At 38.8% G+C, this 19,570-nt stretch overlaps 1 protein-coding gene across 1 annotated transcript; it reads left to right on the plus strand.

Annotated features, from left to right (window-relative positions):
- The first annotated feature begins 6,145 nt into the window (after positions 1–6,145).
- Positions 6,146–8,205, plus strand: LOC149787437 (uncharacterized). Its single transcript, XM_089976103.1, has 2 exons — positions 6,146–6,794; positions 7,001–8,205. Exons 1-2 carry the CDS (start codon positions 6,146–6,148, stop codon positions 8,203–8,205), a joined length of 1,854 nt encoding a protein of 617 aa, XP_089832229.1.
- The last annotated feature ends 11,365 nt before the right edge of the window (positions 8,206–19,570 follow it).

Consider the following 19,570-nt stretch of genomic DNA (forward strand, 5'->3'; position numbering starts at 1 on the left):
ACCATCATGCCCTTTCACACAGACGCAGCTACGTCGACCACTCCTTCACCTAGTTCTTCTGTGCAAGATTTAAAAAAACAACCCTTGTGGGTGTGGTGTGGAGAATGTGTGCCTAAAACGCAAATCGTCTTTTTCTGCCAAATCTTCGTGGTGTATTGTGTCATCGGGGCAGCCATTGCCAATTTGAGTTTACAACAAGGAGACAAACAATTGTGGACCATTTTATTGAGCAGTTGCATCGGTTGCCTGCTTCCCAATCCCTCCCTGAAATTCTCTTCCAACGTTAACCACGGGAACCTTGTGTCCAGTACCAGTGCCAGTCACCACTCCAACCACAACCAGAACCCCATTTTGGGCGGAGACACGCCTCTGACGTCCAGTAACCCCTTGGATAGCCACAGAACTCTGGAATTATGAGTCACCAAAACCAATTTTACTTAACCTTACCCAGTGACAGTTCCATGGAGGTGTTTCCCCACAACACGTTGTGCTGTTACACGGCCAAATTACCTCAGGCCATCCCCTTAGATCACGAAGCCCCTTGGTAAAAATGATTCATCCAACACAAATCAAAAACATCACTGAAACTCAAAACACTTTTGACGTCGAAATTCTGGACCCAGCAGTGCAGGAAAAAATGACGAACAGTCCTCAGCATAGATCACATCTTGCGAAGGACCCAATACCCCGTAACAGCAGTGACACTTCTCCTCCTCTTTACGTTTATCACTTTAAAATTAACTCAGGCCATTATTTTAGTGGTCAACATCTGGTGGAGGCCATCGCTGACAAATTCTATGCAGCCTTTGACAAAGTTCTGACCGCAGCAAAAAAACGTGTCACCATCGAGTACCACAAACAGTCTCATCGTCTACTCATTAAATTTGAAAGTGAGGATAGAATTATACGTATTAAATTTTGCCCTGGATTGTATGACATTTTGGGTGGAGACCTCAATTTGGTCACGGATAAGCAAACCAAAAAGATTCACATCGCAGACATTGACAACAACGGGCATTTTGCGAGGTATTTTCGTTTCCCGGTAGAACTGAACCAGGGACTGAATTTGATCTTCGTGTACTCCGATGTGGTGGAGTACAACGTGGTGGGACACACCTCTGTGCCGTTACTGCGTGTCATTCCTTTCAAAGTAAATTCTGCCACGGCCACTGACGAGGAAGGTGGAAACACTTATCACGTTCACCTCGAATTTGTCCATCCTCACTATTTCCCTGTCAGCAAGTCGTATTTGGACACGGTCAACATTGCTATAAAAGGAGATTTGGGACAAAATATTCCATTCACCAAAGGAAAAGTCACGGTGAAACTCCATTTTCGAAAACGGTTCTCTCACGACTCGTAAGTCATGTATCCAGTGTACCGAAGGGTTGCTCGACAGCGAGGACACGGTTTAGGAGATATGTTAAAATCGGCCTTTCGTTCGGTGGCCCCGGTGTTGAAACCGATGGTGATACGCGGATTGCACGCATTCAAAGATGCGGCACTGACGCAAGGCAAAGAATTTCTCCAAAATGTCATCATCGACAAACAAAACCCTAAAGAAGCTTTCATGAGGGCAGGCAAAAATGTCTTGCTGCAAACGGGCAAAGACCTTTTGGGCCAACGAGACACACCTATAAACGCCCTGCACGCTACCGAGTCAGGCATTCAGCAAGGACAAGGCAGAAAGAGACGACGAAGAAAACACCCTTTCACCAGACTTCACACGTCTAAAGCGAGAAAGGCCAAGAAAAGAAGAACCGTTCGAGACTTAGACGTTTTCGATTATTGAGACACAGAGAAAAAAATGATGCACCGAGAATCTTGCGCCTGTTCCAAAACGGAACTGGACATGTTTGCCATGCCCCCCACGATGATGACGATGTAAGAATCCCAATGGGTGGAATTTCACCCCGTCTCCTCATTGACCGATTCCGCTCCCATCGAGTTTGAAATCAAGGGACAGCCCGAAGATTACATCGATCTGAATAGCAGTTACTTGTACTTGAAAGTCAAAGTTCTAGATAAGGATAACAGTGCAGTAGCAGCCACTGAAAATATAGCTTCCGTCAACAATTTCATGCATTCCTTGTTCAGCTCAGTGGATTTGTACTTGAACAGCAAACTGGTCAGCAGCAGCATGGATACTTACCCTTACCGTGCCTACCTGGAAAATCTCTTGACGTACGGAATAGATGCCAAGAATACTCATCTCAATGCCTGTGTGCTATGGGAACCTGACGAAGCGAAGGAGTTTGACACATTAAAAAAAGACAATGACGACTTTGTGGAAAGACAAAGCAAAATCCTAGGTGGGAAGAGTTTAGAACTGATGGATCGTTTGCATTTGGACATGTGGTTGCAAGAGAAATTTTTGCTGAAAGGTGTCAATGTCCGCTTGAGACTGAATCGTAGCAGTACCGCTTTCCATTTGTTGGCTGATGATGATGCTACTACTGGTGGCAATCCTAAAAGCAAAATCGAACAGGCCAAACTCTACGTACGACGCGTGGAAGTGTTACCTAAAGTGGGAAATGACATCAGTCAAACGTTGAGCAGAACGACCGCCAAGTATCCCATACGACGTGTGGAAGTGAAAACGTTCACCATTCCTGCTGGACAGCATTGCATGATCGAAGATCATCTGTTTCAAGGACAGTTACCCAAGCGTTTAATCCTTGGTATGGTCCTGAATTCAGCCTTCGAAAAAAAATCCTTTCAACTTTCAACACTTCAACGTGAAGAAAATCGAAGTGAGTCGCGATGGCAAGACCTTGTGTACCAGACCTTTCGAACCTGACTTTAGTGACACGAAGTTGAATTACTTGAGATCGTACTTGTCCTTGTACGAAGCCACCGGGCAGTTAGGGACCAACACCAGTCACGGCATTACGTACGAAGATTACGCAGGAGGCTATGCTTTGTGGGCTTTCGATTTCACTCCAGACCAGGGCAGCGACGAGGGACATTTCTACCCTATAAAATCTGGCCAGATTCGTGAGGAACTTCAGGTTGCAGACCCACTGAAAGAGACAGTGAACGTCCTCCTGTATGCAGAATTCGATAATACGATAGAAATCAACAGTTTGAGAGAAGTCATTCTAGATTATTAGAAGCCATGGAAGACTGTTCTCCCTCTTTACCTAGTGGAGAAGCTTTGAAGATGGAATGTGAGGAGACCGTGGAAGGAGAATCCCAACAAAGACGAAAAGGACATCGTGATCAAGTCGAGATGTCCAGAACAAGAACAGCAATTGGTCTCCTACTGTGCTACATACCTGGCAGACACAATTACGATATGGATGAAGCATGATTACTATGAATGTCAAAACATCAGTCAAGAAGAAAAATTCAACGAATATCTGGAGGAAGCTTGGAGTCTTTTTAAAAAAGACGTGTTACGTTGGTGGTATAAAGACTTGCGTGAACATTTCTGTCCTCCATTAACGACTCGAGACATCCATTACATCAGAGCCCTCTTTGACAAATTCAAAGAGAAAGTCGAGATCGAAATTGATCACTTATTATCAGCAAAAGAACATTTAGTGACTTATTTTGATTGTGATTTTTCTAGAAACGATGAGAAAGTAAATCGTTGATTTTTGACTAGTATTCTTATTTTGTTGTCTTCAGCTAGGAAACGTAGTGTCCATCCATGACTCAATGACTCGCAACAGTGGAAATCACAATTTCATTCACAACTTTGCCAACCCTGTTTAAAGTAGAGTGTAAATTGAAAAAAAATGTTTGTCATTTGAAAAAAATGTTTGATGTTATATTGTTGGATTATTGTTAAAAAATGTTAGAGTTGTTGGTTAATGTTAAGTGATTTTGAATAAAAAATGTTGTGTTTTGAAAAAAAATGCCTTTGTGGATTGTTTGGCTATAAGAATGTTGATTTATGCTCTTTGACTTCTTACTATCCCTCTCATGACACTCATTGACCGTTGCGGCTCGAAAACCGTAGAGGGATGTTTTCCTTCACGTCCGCGCTTTGACTTTAAGAACCGGGTTGTTTCCAGTCTAACCATCCATTGTCGACTCATCCTCCTACGAAGATGTGCTCCAAACTAGCTAAGCTAAACGAAGTCTACGTGAATTTGCATAGGGTCAGACACAGTCTGATACCGAAGCCAGAAGAGATAGAGAATGTGAGAATGTTAAAAGTCACTGAAGACCTGATAGAAGAGCTCTTCAGAGAAGAAGTGAACAGGGAGAAAGAAGAATGGACAGAGAAGTACAGACTTCAGAGACAGCAGCACCAACAGCAACAACAACAGCAACAGCAGCAGCAGCAGCAACCTGAACCTGACAGAGGCTTTGTCGATTGTCGTATCGACACCAAAGAGTTCTTCTTCTCTTTCCGAAGAAGCAGACCTATTGCCAGAAAGTCTATCCTCAGAGGACATCGCATTCTTAGAAACTAAAAGATTGCCATAGCAAACAAAAAAAGACAACAAAAAAACCCAGCCCTTTTCAGGGCTACCCAATACTCTAGAAAAGAAATAACCATCCATTTGCCAATGTGTGTAGGTAGAGTAGTGTGAATATAAACACTAACTCTTTTTTTCATAGTGCGAGTGTATGTGTTTGTGTGTTTGTGTTTGTAACATCTCACGTACGTTGGTGTGGATAGTAGATTAAGATCAATTTTTTGGCTGTTTGAGGTGTGGGGAGAGTAGATTTGGGGGTTGGATTGCTTTGCGTATGTGGATAGTATCTTGAAGTGATTAATAAAATTTTTTTTTAGAATAGTGATGAGCAGTATAAAAAAGTGACTAAGTGTTTCTTTTAAGTCCGCACGTTTTAAGTGATGATCTAGGTTATATCAATTTTGTGTCTTGGGGGATGTTTTCCTTCACGTCCGCGCTTTTAGTATAAATTAAAAGTCACTCGTCAGTCCAGCTACCCTTGTTGATTGATCAACACTAGAAAAATGAGTAGAATGAGCAGCAGACTGACTAAATTAATGGAACTTCAGATGCATCTGGAGTATGCCAGACGCCTCCTGAATGAGCTGGCTGCAGAGGCCCTTGTGGAAGAAGCCAGGATAGAACAGGAGGAAGAAGAAAGAAAACTGAAAGAAGAGGAAGAAAAAAAGAGAGGGATAGATTCTCACGTGTTCATGATACAGAAATGTGAGGTGAAGCCCTGGGTGATGGAACCTCCACAGGCAATGACTGCACCACAGTTACAACCACAACAAGAACAAGTACAGGACCCACAAGAGGTAAGGAGACCAATTGTTCATCCTCGAATGAGGAATAGAAGACAAAGAAGACAAAGGGAACAAGAAGTGTTCACTATTCGGCAAGCGGAGGAGTGGGATAGTGAAGCCACTCAACCCTCGTCAGCTCTTCTAACCACTTCAGTCAATTGGACCAATGATTGGAGTAGGCGTTGTGTCTGTGGTGCCAGACCCGGAAGGTGCCACCATTAGCCAGGTGCCTCTGAAGTTCCAAAAACAGTCCTTTTCAGGGCTACCCAATACTCAAGAAAAGAAATAACCATCAATTTGCCAATGTGTGTTGGTAGAGTAGTGTGATAATAAACACTAACTCTTTTTTAATAGTGCGAGGGTATGTGTATGTGTTTGTGTGTTTGTGTTTGTGTTTGTAACTGCTCACGTACGTTGGTGTGAATAGTAGATTATGGGTTTCTTGATTGTTTCTTAGCGTATGTGGAGAGTATAGTTTGGGTTTTGTAACGGCTCACGTACGATTGTGTGGATAGTAGATTATGGATTTTGTTTATTGTTTCTTAGCGTATGTGGAGAGTATAGTTTGGGTTTTGTAACCGCTCACGTACGATTGTGTGGATAGTAGATTATGGATTTTGTTTTAATGATTTGCGTGTGTAAATAGTAGATTTGGGGTTTGTTTATTGTTGCTTCACTTATGTGGATAGTATATTATATGAAATGAGAAAAGTAGGGGATGTTTTCCTTCACGTCCGCGCGTTGTTTGGTCATGATCTAGGTAAGATCAATTTTATGTCTTAGGGGGGTGTTTTCCATCACGTCCGCACTTTTAGTATAAAACTAACGGTGTTTGCCATTGGAGCCCAAGCGTTACGTAACAAAAAATCAACATCTCCAGGTGAAGACCTGTTAGGCTACGAATTTTACAAAAAAATACCTCCAAACATGGAAAATATAATTCTCCAACTAATTAACCAAATATGGCAAACAGGGAGCATACCAACGACCTGGAAACAAGCAATAGTCATTGCCATACCCAAACCCGGGAAAGACCCTACAAATATTAATTCCTACCGCCCAATCTCCCTGACCAACACCCTGTGTAAACTTATGGAGACTATGATAAATAACCGATTAAAACACCACCTAAGACAAAACAAATTATTATCAGAGAATCAAAGCGGATTTAGACCTAGACGATCTACTATAGATCAACTCATCCGGCTAGAAGCCAACATCAAACTTGCTTTCAATGCAAAAAGGAAGAAAGACCGACATCTTATTGCGATCTTCTTAGATCTAGAAAAAGCCTTTGACATGGTGTGGACCAAAGGACTCGTATCCAAACTCAACCAGTATGGTATTACAGGACGCATGCACTGCTGGATCTCTAACTTTCTAACTGGAAGACAGATTAAAACAAGAGTAGGGGATGCACACTCAGAAAAACACACATTGGAAAATGGAACACCACAAGGGAGTGTGATTAGCCCCACTCTATTCAACATCATGATCAATGAACTCAGCAAATACGTCAACACCAACCAAGTGGAACTTTCTCAATTTGCTGATGATAGTGGTATCTGGAAAGCAGGCAACCCAAACAGCCAAGAAATTATCAAACAAATTCAACTCAACCTAGATAAGATAGGAACCTGGGCTGACAATTGGGGCTTCAAAATATCCAAAACCAAAACTGTAGGAATGCTTTTTTCCCCAACGAATAAGTGTAAAATAACATACCCTAAATTATATCTACAAAAACACCAATAAACTTTGTCAAAAATACATACTTTCTAGGAATGTTGCTGGATGAACAATTAAACTGGCAATCTCATATTACCAACATCATACAGAGATGCAATAAAGATCTAAATCTACTTAAAAACATAAAGGGAACAACATGGGGAGCAGATCAACAACGTATGTTAATGATATATAGGTCACTAATTAGATCCAAATTAGACTATGGCTGCCAGGTATATGCATCGGCAAGCACAAAACTACTTCACAAACTAAACAACATACAGTATAAAGCACTAAGGCTCCGCACAGGAACACTCCCAAACATTGCCCTAGAAGAACTACAAATCCTTACAGGGGATTTACCCCTATACCTAAGAAGGGAGGAACAAACCCTTAGGTATGCCACCAGGAACTCCATACACTCGGATAATAACCCCACCAAAAGTACAATCACCAAATGCCGAATAACATTTAGGCCAAAACTTGTCCCAAATCCACCGGCAGCCAATAAGGTACATACGCTCTGTACCGAAATAGGACAATGGGGACTACAAGCTGAACAACACCAATTAATAGACATAACACCATGGAAAAATAGGACTCCAGACATCAACCTGACAGCACAAAAAATTGGATCCAAAAACGAAAACCCAATAGGACTCTTAGCAGAAATACAAAAGATCATAACGGAAGAGTACCCGACTCATGTTAAAATCTACACAGATGGCTCCAAATCGCAAGAGTTAAAAAGAACGGCAGCAGCTGTGGTAATCCCAGAATATAACATCGAAATAACTGAAAGACTCCCAGACGACTGCTCAATCTACACAGCTGAATTTTGGGCCATAAACGAGGCACTAAACTGGATTACACTTTCAACCACAAAACAACACGTAATCATCACCGACTCCCTCAGTGTACTTAAATCACTAGAATCTGGTATTTCCAAAAGTAGAGCAAATCTCATGGAAAAAGCGCTACAAACAATAAGGGAAATAGATACCAAACAACAGAAACTAACATTCCTGTGGGTACCCTCACACATTAACCTACCAGGAAATGATAAAGCAGACCTAAGTGCAAAATCCAGCCTCACAAAAAATACCTATCTGACCATGCAATACAGCGTTACAGAAATATATAGTCAAATAACTCAGAAAATCAACCATAAATGGCAACAAACATGGGACAACAGCATCAAGGGCAGACACCTATACCAATGGCAAAAAAAAGGTGGAGAGACATATTACAATACCTAGAACACTGGAAAGCCCAGATATCAGAATCATAAATCGAATAAGGACCGCTAAAACCTTACTCAAGGGAAGCTTTGGAAGACATCTCAACAAAGGAATGGACAACCACACCCATTGTCCCCATTGCACCAGCACAGAGACCCTGGAACACGTTTTTAATCAGTGCACCTATTACCACTCGCACAGAATGGAATTTCAAAAATAACAAAAGAAAATCGGATCGCCCTACAAATATCCAGACTTCATAAATCCCAAAACAAACAGCAACAAAGACCTAACATACAAAAACATAATAACATACTTAAAACAAATAAACAAGTATGACAAGATATAACCCAATGAGTTGAGAGCATTAATTGCTAGCTGAAAAGCACACTCAAGGTAAAAAATATAAACAGGATAACACAAAATACAGGCTACCAAACACACATCAATAACGAGAACAGGCACCTTTGAGAAGTCCCCAGGACCTGATTATTCAGCAAAGGTGCCTCCATACTCGATATATAAAAAAGAAGAATAACTAACTTTAAAAACAATACAAATCTTTACAAAAAAAAATATTAAATAAAATAAAATAGCAATTTTAAAAATAAAAACTAAAAATAAAATAAAATAAACTAACGAAAAGGGAATGGGGAAAAAAAATATCTTTAAGAAAATGGTGAGACAGGCACCTTTGATAAGTCCACCCGGACCTGAGTATTCAGCAAAGGTGCCTGCACCCATAAAGTTATTAAAATACATGTATGTACCAATCTTCCCTTCTCTACCTTCCAACTTTGCATGTCTATATTCTAACTATAACATCTAAGGTCTGACAACAAGAACAGAATACATTAACTCCCTAAATTTAGATATATAAGGTGACATAAGCCCAGTCATCAGGACCCTCCGCACAAGGCGGAACTAAACTAAAGTCACAACAAAACTTATCATTAATAACACACTACACAGGGAGCACAGGACTTTTTCAGACCAAGTGCTGACAATTTTAACTATTAAAAAAAAAAAAAAATATTATTATTATATTAGAGTTTGAGGCACAATGATAATTAAGATAATGGTGTGTGGCAGTTGAGCAGAAGGGGACTCCAACAAGAAAAAACCAGCAACCCACAACAACGATGACAGAAAGAAGACACAGACATCGGTCAATTGCCTCAAAAGAAGCTCTCACATTGGCTATTAGAGGGCTCTTCAGACATACCAATTTTTTTTTGGCCCTAATTCAATATGATCATTTTTGGACACCGCCATCAAAATTCAAAACTTAAAAATTACAATACAAGAACTGAAAGTAACGGGTGACAAACACCTAATTGATTGGCATCATTTATTTTTATTTTTATTTTTTATATACATACACAAAAGTACACTCTGTACATAAACAAAAGAAAAGAAAACTGCTATAGGTTAACATAAACAAATCTAACAACGATCAAGATCAGGATAATTACAGTGGCTAACACGACATTGATATATTTAACGTCCATTAGTACAACTGGACTCGATTTGAACAATAGGCTTTGGCGTTTCTAACAACATGGACCTGTGACGTCGGGCTCCTCCTGGACTCATGCCTTCCCTCCCTTGCCACGGACAGACATTGTAATTAAGTAATGCGGTCATCGCATATAAACACGGGGATGTAGTGGCACCATTCCTACAAACCCGATCAAATAAATAGCCTGGTCATCAGGCATTAACAAGACGCAAAAGTACTAGTACGTAAGCGTCTATAATTCAATATTCATTCATTCATTCATTGGAGCCCATTCTACGGAATAAGCAAACAAGAAGATGCCAGCAGCTTCAGCTTTGTACAACAACCTTATGGGAAGTTGGTATTGGATGGTGGATGGATTGAATGCAGCAGAAAGGCTTGAACAGGAATGGAGGCATGCAGTGACAAAAGACTTCGTCTCAAGACAAGTAACCAGCCTCCACTTAGCCATCAATATTGTAAAAGAAATGATAGAGGATGAGGAGAAGAGAATCAGAGGTTTAATTAACCCACCGTATGTAAAAGTGGGCAAGTTGAAAGAAGCCATAGTTTATGTGACGAGTGTAAGGTGTTTTTTAGAAGACATTGTAGAATGGACAGATTGGTCTTTTGTGAAGTGGGGCTTAGACAAGCTTAAGAAAGCGGAAGAAGTAATGAGGAATGTGCTGACCGAAGAGGTCAAGAAGATCAAAGAAAAGTGGTCAAAGGAAAGAAAAGAAGAAGAAAATAGAAAGAAAAAGGAAGAACTAGAAAAACTAAACTCAAACTGGATGAAAATCCAAGAGAAGTTCCGAGCCATGGGTCACCCGGACTGGATGCCGGAAACAGAAAAGAAGAAGAAAGGAATGATGGAAAAAATAAGAGGATGGTGGAAGAAGTTAAGGAGTTAGAAGAAGAAGAAGAAGAAGAAAAAACCCAAAGGCCCTTTTCAGGGCCACCCACATTTCTCGAAAAGAGATAGCCTTTCGATTGCCTACCCCTTTATAAAAAAATTTAAAAAAAAAAATCCCATGTTCAATTCCCCTTGTCCCTAAAGTAGTTTTTTTTTTCTAACATGTTCAATTCCCCTTTGTCCCTAGACAAACCCAAACTCTATTCCCATGTTCAATTCCCCTTGTCCCTAGACAGACCCAAACTCTATTCCCCATGTTCAATTGCCTTTGTCCCTAGAATCGATATTTTTTTTTTTCATTGTTCGAATGCCTTTGTCGCTAAAATCAATATTTCCTTTTTTTCCTTTCTCCACTGTTAAATTCCATTGTCGCTAATCTTACCCAGGGTTTTTTGCCCATGTTAATTTCCATTGTCGCTAATCTTACCCAGGGTGGTTAATGTTAAATTTCCATTGTCGCTAATCTTACCCAGGGGGTGTTTTAAATGTTAATTCCCATTGTCGCTAATCTCACCCCTTTCACTACTCGTGTGCGTTAATTTATATGTTCACAACATCTTTATTATATAAATATTTAATGAAGAATACAAAAGCAAATGTATGAAAATAATGACATAAATAATTTAATTTATGGTATTTATATAAGCAACGATGAAATGGAAAATCATCCCATAAAATGTCTCAGGATAAAAAACAAAGAGCTGCTCAGTGAAACACCGAGGTACTTAATTCAACAATTATTGTTCACATCGTTGCTCTGTTAAATCACTTCCTCGTCCAGATAAATGACATTTACAGTAAAATGTACCTCGCACTCGTTTCTAACACTTTCCCAACTTCGAGGTGAATTCTATGGATTGTACCTCGAATGTACGGTGGCGCTCTACAGTTTCGTATTTTGCATAGGGTTAGATTTTTAAAGAAAAGAAATTCCGAGGTTTTCTAAATAGGTTAAACTGACTGTTTAAAAAGACCATTATTTGTTAGGCATTGTTAATTCCCTACATGTTTGTGTATTATTGATTGGTGAAGTTTGGATTATAGAATATACAGCTGGGCCTTACTTCAGATGTGCACTTTTGCTATTTTAGAAACAAGGGCTGGCCGAGTAGTTACCAATAATCAGGTTTGGTTTCATTCAGAACATTTCGGTCCTGCATTCAGTCAATGCCAATACAAATAAAGCCAAGGTGGTCCTGATAGATTGGAGTTTTTACTTTGCGGAAAAATTTCTAGCGAAAAATACGTGATTTTTCTGGAAATTACTGCGGTGATATACAGCTGAGAAACAAATTTGTCCTGCAGAAATAACCAAGGTATTTCCGAATGGGCTATCGCAGTACTGTAATTGCGGAATGTCACATCATACGAATATACCGGCGCCCTTTAAAACCGTAACCGAAATCCAAAGTCGGCCGGGTGACCCCAGCTAATCATTTGGAACAATCTCGGCTCTTTCTGCGAGATAAAAATATGCCTCATAGGTATGTCGGCTCAATAATTTAATTAAGACTCATACATATAGATCCCAAACCCTTGTTAGGAGAATAGCCAAGGCTGTCCGAATGGTAGCTCGACAGTGGCATAATAATAATAATAATAATGAGGACTTTATATAGCGCCTAATCTTTAGAAGCTCTAGCGCTTTAAAACATTAGACAACACCTATAACATAAAAAAACATATAATAATATGATTACAAAAAACAAACACCACGAAATTAGGAAACATAAAAAACATGCTGAAAATATTTAAGGTAAGAAACATTATTAGGTCTTTAAGTTTGTTCTTGCAGTCGAAATAAGTGAGTTTTAAGAGCTCTCTTGAATGAAATCACTGTATCTTTGTGTCTAAGTTCAGTGGGCAATTCATTCCACGTTGCTGGGCCCTGGTATGCAAAAGAACGCTGTCCATATGACTTTGTTTTCACAGTGGGAATAATGAGTATACGATTGTCAGAAGAGGAGCGTAAGTATCTTTTTGGTGTGTACACATGGGTGAGGTCGGATAGGTATGTTGGACTGGAGTCCGTCAGTGAAACGTAGCAGAGAGAACACATTTTGTGTTTGAGTCTGGATCGAATGGATAGCCAGTGTAAGGTATAGAAAGGAAAGCAAAAAATGGCGTACTCTTAGTATGATCCAAGCAGCTGTGTTTTGAACTTTTTGAAGTTTCCGCAATATATATATGTTCCTCACATCTGTAGAATATGGCAGGAGCATAATAAAAACAAGAGGCCTATGTGGGTACTATGAGATTGCCCACCTGACTATCATTAACCTATTAAACACTATGTGGGTACTATAAGATCGCCCACCTGACTATCATTAGCATATTAAACACTATGTGGGTACTATGAGATCGCCCACCTGACTATCATTAGCCTATTAAACACTATGTGGGTACTATGAGATCGACTACCTGACTATCATTAGCCTAATAAACACTATGTGGGTACTATGAGATCGCCCACCTGACTATCATTAACCTAATAAACACTATGTGGGTACTATGAGATCGCCCACCTGACTATCATTAGCCTAATAAACACTATGTGGGTACTATGAGATCGCCAACCTGACTATCATTAGCCTAATAAACAAATGGAAGAGAAGTTGTTCGTGATATCTGGGTCAGTAGAATCTTTTCGATTTCTTCCAATGCTGCTGATTCTATACATAACAATATAATTGTTTTAAAGTTTATCTGGTTTTTGTATCATTATTCATATCTGACAGCACATCAGCAAATTGTTTAGTAATACTGCAAATTCCTTATCCCAGGATGTTTGTGTAAAAATTCTTACATAGAGATGTGCAAATGTTTTTCTAATTTACTAATGGCAGCCATTATTGATGGTGAAATGGCACAATTTGCACAAATCTGAACGTCGTACAAAGTAGAAAACCTTCCGCCAAGAAAAAGGCATCATTCGATGTCGGGACGCTTATTGTCAAGTTTGGTTGAAAATAGCCTGAAGATGTTTGAAAAGATGTTAAAGACGGTATTTACCCTATGGTCTTAAACTAAGTAACGGCTCAAAGCCAACAGGTTTTGTAAAACTTAACAAATAATTTAATTCTCTAAATTGTAAAATGAAAATTTAAGACGAACATACTGTATTGTGAGTTAAATCAGAATTCTAAAAGAATAGTGTTTCGAATAAATTCCAGGTCTTGAATGTTCTAATATACCAATATCCTCGAATATGCTGAAGTGCCAACAGTCTTGATGTATCACAATGGCATTGTCCAAAACTGCTTTAATAAATAAACAATAATCCCAGAATAACATTTTAGTCCAATGCCAATGAACACTTTTTACTTCAACTGAATAATACAAACAAATCAGTCCCCATATTTTATATCTAAACACATCATTAAATACATCTGCACACTGATTTTAAAACAAGAACATAGGAAATAGGAATAAATTAACTGTCCACATCTTCACTTTATATACAGCCTATGGCTCTAAGTCGCAATACTTTCCTACTTGATCTCCCGGGTGACATATCTCACAATGCATACCCACGTCGCAGTAGAACCTATCTGTCATAATCATCCAATGAAAAGAGTTAGATTTAGGCATTCTTGGTATGTATTTAAAAAGTCAATTGTTTATACTTTAGAATATGAGGTCATGGTGTAGTTGTCTGTTTCGTCGACAGTGTACAGTGAGTAATAAGGTCTTGGTGATGATCCTGAAGTGGAATCTGTGTTCCATTGCACGCTGGTTTGTTTACAGTCCAACCTTTAAAAAAAAATGGCGGTGAACCTTTGACAAGAACTTCATTGTGAAGTCATCTTTGTGAAGGTATTTTAGATTAAGGTATTTGTATTGATTGTCATACAGTTCAGTACTGAGAAACAAACGTAGAAAAAATACAGTAAAATAAATTGTGTCCTATGTCCATACGAAGTCAGGCGAACGCCGACGCCATATTGTCAAGTGATCGAAACAACTGCTATCGGGGTGCACAACCCGTGGCCCGCAGGATGAAATCCCGTTAACGTGTTCTGCCCTGCACTAAGGGCAAATTAAAACAACCCAGAAATCTGGCCAGTGAACAGTAATTATATTAACGAAATTAGTGTTTGCGGCCCTCGAGTGGTGTTAGAAAATGCAATCTGGCCCTTGGCCGAAAAAGTTTGTGCATCCCTGGCAGAGCTATTTAATCTAACCGAGGCACATTTATTCCTTTAATATATTGTTTCTTAGTGACACAATGTGATATTAACTATTACTTTTGGTTTGAACCAAAGCAGTCTTAATCTTGTGTTCCGGCTTAACCACCAGTTCGTCATATATTTATTTGTACAAATATTATTGCTAGCAGGCGAAGATGAAGGAAAGAGGTACACACAAAGATATTTTGTTAATGTTGCACATTTTACACAGCGTTATGTACAAAATTCCTTCCGCAATAGATTCCATGATAAGTTTTACGTCGAAATTGATACGAGGTGATGTACGATATCCTAAATATCGCCAAAGGATAAGACAAAAGTATCACCCCACTTTTACGAGGAGGTGAGGATACCGATTGTTTCCAAATATTACTCTTCACACCACTTCATCTAAATCATACTAGTTGCAATAAATTCCTTGATCAATTTTACATCGATATTGATATATGTCGTTGCACATGACATCTCGTACTTTACCAAATATTAGGATCGAGATAGCAACCCTTTTACACAAGGGGTGAATGTGACGCTATAAAGAAAATGTCTCCGTGCACACATATATGTATTATACTATAGTTTTAAAAAACTCCGGTCTCGTCAAAGTTTTAGGAAAGAATGACTAGACAGGACCGGATAACCATAATACGCATAATTTTATACAACTACTATACCTTACGCCATTTTTTTGTTTTCCTTTCTGTACGTAAAAAGTAAATAAATAAATAAAAAAAAAAATGAAATGGTATAAAATGGACAGTACTAACACAAAGACGACATAGCAGGATTAAAGCAATATGGCATCCACATGTAACATTCGGGACGTTAGACTGGTCCCTTGCCAACATCACTAAAATTTAAGGACCGTGATATAGAAAACAGCGGCAAGACCTGGAGTCAGAGGAGAGAAGTATGTCATAAAATCAACTGGGAAGGAAAACAAAGGGACCAACTCCAGGGATCTTTTGAGTATGACCCAACGTAAAAAAATATGATAAAATGCAAATAGCAAACTCTGAACAAAACATAAATAAATTTTCTTCAAAATTCTTCACTTCTTTTACAGAAAAAACAAACACCAACACTCAAGAGGCCTACAAGAACTACCCAGTCCAGCAGCTAACAACATTTCTAAGCTACACAGCTACCATTTCGCCGAAATTATCTGAGAGAAAAAAGGACTGCGGAGAAATATAAAGAAGCAGAAGAAAAACGGGGAACTTTTGCTTAAAAAGCCCTTCTAAGGGCTACTAATACTGCCTCTTATCCAGGGAACCATTTTGGCTTGGTATCCCGTTTCGATAAAACTATTATGTACACTAACTTGATCCTTCAACCCACCACTTCAAAATTCAAACCTTTTATGACCTAACAGTGGCCAAACTTTTTATATATGTCGCTCAGATATTATTAGTTATTAAAATTTTGTAGGGCATCTACAACGTTTTCCTTGCCTTCTCGCCTCTCTCGGACATCGAATAACGGCGGAGATGTGGAACAATTTCCACCCGCCTAAAGCTAGGTGTCCCCATGTGACGTCATCGTTGCAAAAAATTGCAACGGGCGTTACATAATGCTTGGGTGTTACATATATTTGATTTAAGTTGTGTTTGATTTGATTTGATTGTTTGTGGGTTTTGAAGTCTTTTTATTTTCTTTACATGTCACTTGTTTCTAATTTTTGACTGGGTATGTGAGAAAGCTTGCCAGTAGCTTCTCTTGGGTCGGTTTTTCTTCCCGGGTTCTTCCTCCACCATTAATACTGGCCGCCATGCATAGCCTATCATGTGCTGAAAAATGGCGTTAAACCCCACAACGACAATTTTTGATAATAGTTCCTGGCTTTGATTGAGGGTCAAGTAAACATTTTCGTGGAATAAAATGATTGGTTCTTATCAAGGACATACAGGAACTATGTGACTTTTACTTGTAAACATGGTCACGTCATCCTCTATTTCGCAATTAGGCATTTCTAAAATTGCGAAATACTTAGTATTAATAGTGATGTTGAGAGAGAGAGAGAGAGAGAGAGAGAGAGAGAGAGAGAGAGAGAGAGCTCTCAGAGTTCATGGATTTTAAACACTTGATGTCAAGTTATCTTTTTTTTGTGACCATCATTGAAGTTGTCAGTTTTTGGAGTTTTTGAGTTATGTTAATTTTCCTTCAGATTATTTGGACTCTAGAAGATTAACTCGTTTCTCTGGAAATATTATTGTATTCATACAGAACTCTTGAACACGGACTTTTGTTGAAAATTTTATTTGGATTTCCAAGACCTGAGGATCAATTATTATGTTTCAACTAGGAACTGAAGACGTTAACACAGTTCAGGTTACATCATACATCATCGCCTTCCATCTTGGATTCTTCGTCGGGATTCGAACTTGGAATCATTAGAACATTTCAATAACTTTATTCGTAGATTATTCTTGTATTAATTTTTAATTTGATTCTAGAAACTGTAAGTTTTCATATTTTTTCATTTTTACAGTATTTTTCCAGGGAAATAAATTATTTGTTATTATTTTAAAAGCTTGTTGTTTTCACTCTTTCTTGTGTTACTGTTTATTCGAGCCTAAAGACGTAACATGGTTCGACACCTTGTACAGTCAATAACGGACTGAAATAAACTCTTTGTTAACATGAGTGCGTGTTGGGCCCATTCCTACTCATGAAAGCCCATCATTCAGGTCGTTAGGGACATGTAGTTCTCTGACCTGACGGCTAACTTAGCAGTGCTCCTCGTGCACATAAACGCCTGGGGGATGTGGCACTAATTCCTTTCCCCGGGAACATTTAGCATCCCACTGGGCGGGAATAAACCCGTCGCACATGCCATTTTTGGCTCACGCTACGTAAATGCAAGTAATGAATCAATCAATCAACTAACACTTTGGGGGATACAGAACACATAAAAGCCTTTAACATTTGCGTTTTTTTTTTGTGGTTTTTTTTTTTTTTTTGGGGGGGGACACTTCAGAAACCGATAGATAAAAGGACGGAGAAGTGCCCACAAATAACTTTAATAAACGGTCAAGTTCTTGTGGTACGTGATCATTCCAAAGAAGTCAAAAGAAGTTTTTAATCATCAGATGCATGCATATCTGTTTGAATTGCATAATAGAAAATATAATTAATTTTCAAATTTGATGATAATAATTGTATGAAACGTGCGTGTTTGACAAAGTACGCAATCGCCGTATGCAAATGGAAATCATCACTCATGAAATAATGTACATTGCCAAAGTTTTGGATAGTACAAAGCTTTAGCGCAATGGAAATTATTTAATTTACTGGTAAATGTTTTTTTTTTTTAATTATGGAAGGTTAACATAAGGATTTCATCATCGGATGCATATTCTGAGTAAGCGTTATGTATAGTATAGAACATAATTATGTTAGCCAAGGAATTGTTTCACTATTTATTATTTCCAAATTATCTTCTACATTTTATTAAAATTTCAGTTACAAGTATCTGCACAGGTTATCCTTTATGATTATATCCACTGTGCCTAACAATTATCCGTGAATTACTTTTTTTGCGCATTTATTTAGAACATTTAATTGAAAAGTTTGCCCATGGCGAGAAATATAATTTCATTCACTTCATTACCTTTTAAAATCGGTCAATATTGACCAGTGCCAATAGCAACCGGAAATGCTTCATGAGAAACCTGCATACACTAAAGAGTTCGGAAAGAAAGGGCAGATCATGAAAAAGGCTCTAGTCATTCTTTTAAAGGATGTTTGGCTCATTAAGGGCTTCTGAGCGGGTTGTTAGTACGGCATCCAGTAGTGACAGGTACTGTATTTCATAAATAAAATTACTTTTTCTTCCCTCTCTCAACCCCTAAGAAAACACATTTTAATATCAGTTATACGTTATCTGTCACTATTGTTGAGCTGAATTTAACAAGTAAAAACATTGCTCACTTTGTAGCCCCCCGACTTAATTGCTCTTATAAGCAGCAATCTGGGTCCCAGTTTCTGTAGCAGCAATCGGAATGGTAGAAAATAAATACCACATCTCTCGGTTGATAAGAACCGAAAGTAAAACGAGGTCTTCTGCGACTGCCGAAAACTCAGCTGTTACAGATCCTCTAAGGATGAGTAAAATCGGGACAAGAAATAACGATAGTCTTAACTTTATGATCTTTTATCCTCGTGAACGATAGATCTCGTCTCTCTTGACGGCTCGAGCGAATTCCATATAGAGAATGTGGATGCCGATATACCATCTGAGCCCGTTAAGGGGAGATAATGCTTTTTCCAACACTTAGCAACTGTTAAATAAAATTCCAATGTCCCATTTGGGCTAAAGAGGCTACCAGGGCGTCACCAGCATATAAGTGACTGAAATCGCTTATCTCTATCTGGGATGGAAGCAATGATGCATGATTTTTTGTTCGTTTCTTTTTCTGAGGGTAAGGAAACCTGGCCAAAATAGAAAACACAATTCCAATCGAATGATAACTCCCCTCTTCTATTGATAAAACATTTAGTTCGCTTCTTCTCAGCGGTGACACACAGCTAGAAGAAAAATGGTTTTAAGCGTAAGATTTTCGAACGAAACCTCACTCAAACACACGCAAGATTCACTCATGGTACCAACGAGCGAGACACCGGTCTTTGAAACTATAACTTTAAAAAGAACCGCCAATTGACTGATATTTGGAGAATTAAAGAAATGTGTGAAAGATAGCCCTATTAACTTGATTGTGGGACCGGACAAGATCTCTGCCCCCTACCCCCATAAATAAGAAAATCTGATACTGTAATTGG

The sequence above is a fragment of the Sinohyriopsis cumingii genome, chromosome 12 (genome assembly GCF_028554795.1).
Source record: "Sinohyriopsis cumingii isolate HCF-2022 chromosome 12, ASM2855479v2, whole genome shotgun sequence".
In the NCBI taxonomy this organism is placed as follows: Eukaryota; Metazoa; Mollusca; class Bivalvia; order Unionida; family Unionidae; genus Sinohyriopsis; species Sinohyriopsis cumingii.

Coding starts and splice junctions, on each gene's coding strand:
- LOC149787437 (XM_089976103.1), top strand. CDS start 6,146: ATGGAAAATATAATTCTCCAACTAATTAACCAAATATGGCAAACAGGG. Junction 6,795..7,000: donor TAGTGGTATCTGGAAAGCAG/GCAACCCAAACA, acceptor CATACTTTCTAG/GAATGTTGCTGGATGAACAA.